Genomic DNA, 6,186 nt, shown 5'->3' on the forward strand with positions numbered 1-6,186 from the left:
GAGGAATGGAGCACACTCCCCTCCCCCACCCATTCCTGGGCCTGAACAATGCCCACTCCAGGACCCAAAATAGCCCCTTGAGCAGAGCCAATGCCCTTTTATGGCCATGTCTCCATTGTGCATGTTAGGGGTGGGGCTGGGGTCATGAGGTATATGGGCAAGATAAAGCCCAGGGTGGCAGGAGGCTTACCTACCCTACTCTCTTCATCCTTCCTTCTTCCCGCCTCTCTGTGATTACAGCTCCAATGGCCCCCAAAAAGCCAGAGCCCAAGAAGGACGATGCCAAGGCCGCTGCCCCCAAAGCAGGCCCAGCACCTGCGGCTGCACCTGCAGCTGCCCCTGCGGCTGCACCTGAGCCGGAGCGCCCCAAGGAAGTGGAATTTGATGCCTCCAAGATTAAGGTGAGTGAGGGAGCTGGGTTGTAGGGGAAGGGACAGAGCAAATGGGTGCCTCTCAGAGTGGGACCTACCATGGCAGGTAAGGCCCTAGGCCCGAGCTGAAGCTGGCATTTTCTGCGCAGAGGTTAAACAGGAGCTGCTTGTTTCAGACATCTGCAGAACCAAAGGAGGCGGGATGATGGTCAGACAGCTGGTGAGATTGCCCTGAGGCTGCTGAGAGGCCCGTACACTTTAAGAGTGGGGTCTGGACCAGGAAATGCCCTTTTGGTGATTTTGAAAACCCGACTCTCCTTGCTCTTCTCTCTGGATTTCATCTCTTTAGGAGCACCTGGAGCCAGCTGTCACCCATTCTAAGAGCTCCTCCTTCTCTGGCTGTGGGGGACCACAGCGAGCATCCTTAGGTGAAGTAGTGTGTAAGGGAAACTGGAGCCTTGCCAGGCTGGGTGACACTCACCCTTGCCAAGATCACCAAGCCCAGAGATGGCAGAGCCTCCCCGCCTCCCTACCAGGCTTCATGTTTAGCTGGGAAAACGGAGAAACAGGTTGGAAGGGAGGCTCTGGGAGTCATGCAGGGAACTGGCTATGGAGCACGACCAAGCAGCACCAGGAGCCTTTCCTGGCCCAGTTGTCTTTCCCAGAGTCTAAACTGGGAGGAAGGCCCGTGCCTGCCACCTGTGGCATCCACATAGCAGCACGCAGCCTGTGTCCTGTTCTCAGCTGGCCAGTGGCCACTGCTGCTCTGGCTGTTTTCTGAGGGACCTGGGGAGTCCTCTCCACCCACGTTTTTACCAACCCCGAACCATTCTTTTTTTAATTAAAAAGATTAATCTCATATATTTTATTTTATTCATTTTACATCCTGACTGCAGTTTCCCTTCTCTCTTTTCCTCCCAGTCCCTCTGTCCTCCCCTCCCCTCCTTTATTATTATTATTATTTGTTGTTGTTGTTTCAAGACAAGGTTTCTCTGGGTTAACAACCCTGGCTGTCCTGAAACTCACTTTGTAGACCAGGCTGGTCTTGAACTCACAGAGATCTGCCTGCCTCTGCCTCCCAAGAACTGGGATTACAAGTGTATACTACCACACCATCCCCCTGAGCCATTTTACAGAGCCTCCATCTGGTCGTAAGCCCTTCCCAGAGGCACCTGCCTGTATTCTTTGGGTTCATATTCCAGCTCAGCTTCATCTTAGCTATTCTAATCCTTAGTTTCCTTGACTATGAAATGGGACTATAAGCCCTGTACTTGCAAGATGGCTGTACCCCAAAAGAGTGGGGTAAAGAGGCCCTTTTCCCCTGCCTTTCTCTCTTCCCAGCTGGCAAAGAAGGGCAAACCCTTCCCGGGAAGCCAGGGAGCCCTGTCTTCCCAGGTTTTCCCACAGAGAGCCCCGAAGGAGCCAAGAATGATGTTTTTCTCAGTAAACATCAAATTGGAGGGCTACCCACAGCAGATGACAGAAATGGGGTGTTCTTCTGCACAGCTCTATGCTCTATGGAGATCGGAGGGGCTCTCAGGCACCCTCTTCCCCCGGCTCCTTTCCCTGGTATGACCTTGACTTTGGAGAGAGTGACTGCAGTGATAAAAATAGGCTGGCATCAGATGAGGAGGGGGATACTGGGTCTCAGGAAGCCTCCTGACCTCAGGGTGGCCCGATGGTGGCCTCAGTGTGCTCTCTATCTCTGTGCTATGCAGAAGTCGGGGAGCTGCCTCCGGGCACAGGCAGAATGTGAAGGGCAGGTACAGGCTTTGTGGATTAGTGTCCAACTTGGAGGGCCCCCAGGATCTGTGAGAGATAGAGACACATACGTGCACAAGTATGCGCACCTCATTACCCACAGAAATGCTTCCATGCTGACACAGCCTCTGGCCTCAAGCCGTAGGCTTGCTCCTCCCCCCAAAGTCAGCGTGGTCAGGCCCGTGACATTGAGCATACGTGTTTAGAGCCAGGGCATCAGGGGAGGGTCCACTGGGGCTGGGGCCTCTGTATTCATCCCCCTCCTCTGTGGCCTGCCTGGTGTCCCAATCTCATTACACATAGACCCCAAACCTTGGACAGGTGTGTGTGTGGCTGTTGCAGCAACAGGGAGGGTGTCTGGGTAGACAGCATGAGGTCCTGCAAAGCAGAGGCTGTAATGCTGCCATGAGGACAGGCTGATACAGCCAAGGGCCTGAGGCCTAAGGTGCCCGGGATGACCCACGGTTTCTCAGTCTTTGGACTTTCTTGCAGATCGAGTTCACACCGGAACAGATTGAAGGTGAGCAGGGTTCTGAGCTCGGGGTGGGGGTGGACCAGGGGGCTGGAGGGTGGGGTGGGAACCCTCAGGGAGTAGTCAGAACTCTGTGCCCTTTCCCACAGAGTTCAAGGAGGCCTTCCAGCTGTTTGACCGCACACCCAAGGGCGAGATGAAGATCACCTATGGGCAGTGTGGGGATGTCCTGCGGGCTCTGGGTCAGAATCCTACCCAGGCAGAGGTGCTCCGAGTCCTGGGGAAGCCCAAACAGGAAGGTAGTGTACCCTGCCTGTTAGTGACAGCCCCAGGGGAGACTGCCAGGGTGGGCGGCTAGCAGACACCAAGGGAACCTCACTGACCTGCTTTCCGATTTCCTCCTGCTGTTGGGATGAAGATGTGAGCCTGGCTACCAGGCCACAGTGATAAGAGATTAGCAGGATGGGTCTGCTGGACCCTTTGGCCCAAGACTCCTGGCCATTAGGGTTGGACTTTAGCACTGACTGGAATCCATGCTGGTGCAAGGGTGACCTAGGTGCTCATTTTTTACCCTATTCTAGTTTCCCAGCATCCCCTTTGTGAGTCTTTGTCAACTTCCTTCACCTTGGCTGCTTGCTTTGACCCAGAAAGAGAGACACCCAGTCCCTCATCATAGGTCTGGGAAGGCCTGTGATAAGCTCAGCTGTGTCCACAGGGTGGGGTGGACAGAGGAAGGTCTATAAGAAATGAGACCTGGGCTCGGTGGTCAAGAGGCTGAGGTAGGTGGGTCACCAAGACTGGGAAACCAGTCTAGGTAACATAGTTCCAGGCTAGCCTGGGCTATAAAGTGAGGCTCTGTCTCAAAAGGGGGTGCTGGGGATGTTTTTCAGTTGACAGAGCACTTGCCTAGCTTACTTGAAACCCTGGGTTTTATCCCTGGCACTACATAAACAGTGCAGGGTGACATATGTGCAAAAAAAAAATTTTTTTTTAAAAAAAGATGTAATATATACCCCTAATCCTAACACCGAGGAAGTAAAGGCAAGAGGATTGCCACAAATTTGAGGCCAGCCTGGTCTAGATGGCAGGTTTCAGGCTCGCCTAAAATATGCAGTAAGATCAGAGAGAGAGAGAGAGAGAGAAAGACAGACAGAGAGAGACAGAGAGAACCCACTAGGAATAGCAAAGGTCTATGTAGACTGTCAAGTGTCCTGTGGTGGTGTCAGGTTTTTGTTTTTTAAATTTATTTATTATGTGTACAGCATTCTGCATACATATAACACTTGCATGCCAGAAGAGGGCACAAAACCTTATTATAGATGGTTTTAAGCCACCATGTGGTTGCTGGGAATTGAACTCAGGTCCTTTGGAAGAGCAGCCGGTGCTCTTAACCTCTGAGCTATCTCTCCAGCCCCCAGTGACAGGTTTTGTACAGGGCACATGCATGAGTGAGCCCAGGAACCACGGGCGAGGGACGGGCCCCCAGGGTTAGGCACAGGGAAGCTTGTACCTGTGCACCCTCTAACCCGGGACTTGGGACCATCTGTCTGCAGAGCTCAACTCCAAAATGATGGATTTTGAAACGTTCCTGCCCATGCTCCAGCACATCTCCAAGAACAAGGACACTGGCACATACGAGGACTTCGTGGAGGGGCTTCGGGTCTTTGACAAGGAGGGCAACGGCACGGTCATGGGCGCGGAGCTCCGCCACGTGCTGGCCACTCTGGGTGAGGGCAGCCTCCTCTTCTACCCATCTCCCTCTCTGGAGTATCCTGGGGGTAACCCTCGTGTCTCCTGCCTCGGGGTGTATGTCTCATCCGTGAAATTAAAACAGACAGAATGACAGTCAAGGTGCCTTGATGGCAGGAGGTAGAGATGCCATTCAGGCGTGGCTGAAGGGAAGCTAGAACCACAGTGAGGGTGGGAAAGCTCTGGAGTCAGGGCAGGAAGGTACTCCGGGATTAATAGCTCTAGTGTTCATCATTCTCTGTGGCCAAGGAGGGGACATACTTGCGATATCAAGGTCCTAGGTGCCTCCCACTGTCATCTCCATTATCAGGTATCCCCGTCATCTGACTCACCAAAGTGACTTTTTGTTGAAGAAAACGTTTGTTGAACAATTGCTGTGTTCAACCCTATGCTGGTCTTAGGGCTCACATACACCTTTGTATGTATGTGAAGAGTGTGGGCATCACCACGGTTGGTGCTCTGCCAGTGAATAGCACAGCATGGTATAGTCAGAAAGTGCCAGACTTTGGCTGGGAATGTGGCTTGCCTAGCAGGCAGGAGGCCCTCGGTTGAATCCTCTGCACTGTGGTGTAAGCATGTGATACCAGCACTTGGGAGACGGAGGCAGGAGAATTAGAAGTTAAGGTCACTCTTAGTGATAGAGCCAGTATGAGACCCTAACCCAAGTAAAAAAGAGAAAGAAAATAAAAAGGAAATTTCAGACTGTATGTGGAGCAGGGAGAAGTCTCTCAGACCTTTCCACAGTCATCTGTCAAGGTCTCTGTCAAGCTCTTCTCCACGAGCCCTTCTGCCAGGCTTAAAGAGCCACCCCAAGAGACTGCTACCAGAGAGGCAGGGGGCTCCTGTCACCCTAGTGGGCAGAGGGCAACATATACACGAAGATGCCAAGGCTCAGAGGAGGCTCCAGGTCTTCACCTCAAGGTCTTGTACTTCTTGACCTATGATTGGTTATTCTGGCCTTGGACATAGGGGTGATGGGCAGCCACGGCCTTGGGAACAATGCTGCTATAGCAAACTCACCATCCGGAAGGATTCAGTGAGCTCCTCCCCCGGCCTCACCCAGTCATCTCTCTGGGTGGTGTGACTTTGCCTCCTCCCCCTGGCAGGTGAGAGACTGACAGAAGATGAGGTGGAGAAACTGATGGCTGGTCAAGAAGACTCCAATGGCTGCATCAACTATGAAGGTGAGCTCCTCCGAGGGAGAGCCAGGGGGGTCAGCTTTGTGGGGAGAAGGTGGGGTGACCCAGTCAGAAGGTTGGAGTCTTTGGGGGAAAGGCATAGAGAGCCGGTTCTGTGGGCGTGGGCATAAGGATCTTCTGGGGAGGAGTCCTGTGCCCAGCTCCACCCCTGGCTGCCCACCGTGAGTCCCAGACACTCATCCCCCCTTTCCTTCCAGCGTTTGTGAAGCACATCATGGCCAGCTGAGCCTCTCGCCGGTGAGACCCTCACTCCCTTTGACACACACTGCTGCGGTCCCCCACCCCAGCCCTTCCTCCATAATCTGTGGCTGCCTTTGCTTTAGGAAGCCCAGGGCAGGCCAAGCTGGGGACATCTCATCTCGCGACTGTGATGCTGATACCAGGTCTGGGGCTTCAGGAAGGAAAGGAGTGGGCCAGACTCCTGCACTTGGTCCCAGAGCACTCTAGTGTGGTTGTCTTTTCTGGCCCCTGTTGGGATATGCTTGCCTACCTGTGAATGGCCTTTCTGTCCCCACCCTGTGGCCTTATGAATAAATGATTTCCTTCCTTTTTCCTTTCTTCCTTTCTTCCTTCCTTCCTTCCTTCCTTCCTTCCTTCCTTCCTTCCTTCCTTCCTTCATTCTTTCCTTCCTTCC

At 53.3% G+C, this 6,186-nt stretch overlaps 1 protein-coding gene across 1 annotated transcript; it reads left to right on the plus strand.

The window, feature by feature from the left end:
• The first annotated feature begins 245 nt into the window (after positions 1 to 245).
• Positions 246 to 5,790, plus strand: Myl3 (myosin light chain 3). The gene is made up of 6 exons (XM_055601749.1): positions 246 to 401; positions 2,625 to 2,652; positions 2,754 to 2,903; positions 4,158 to 4,331; positions 5,460 to 5,537; positions 5,750 to 5,790. The coding sequence occupies exons 1-6, from the start codon at positions 246 to 248 to the stop codon at positions 5,776 to 5,778; spliced, it is 615 nt and encodes a 204-aa protein (XP_055457724.1). The 3' UTR covers positions 5,779 to 5,790.
• The last annotated feature ends 396 nt before the right edge of the window (positions 5,791 to 6,186 follow it).

The sequence above is a fragment of the Psammomys obesus genome, unplaced genomic scaffold, assembly GCF_907164565.1.
Source record: "Psammomys obesus unplaced genomic scaffold, mPsaObe1.curated_primary_1811, whole genome shotgun sequence".
Classification (NCBI taxonomy): Eukaryota; Metazoa; Chordata; class Mammalia; order Rodentia; family Muridae; genus Psammomys; species Psammomys obesus.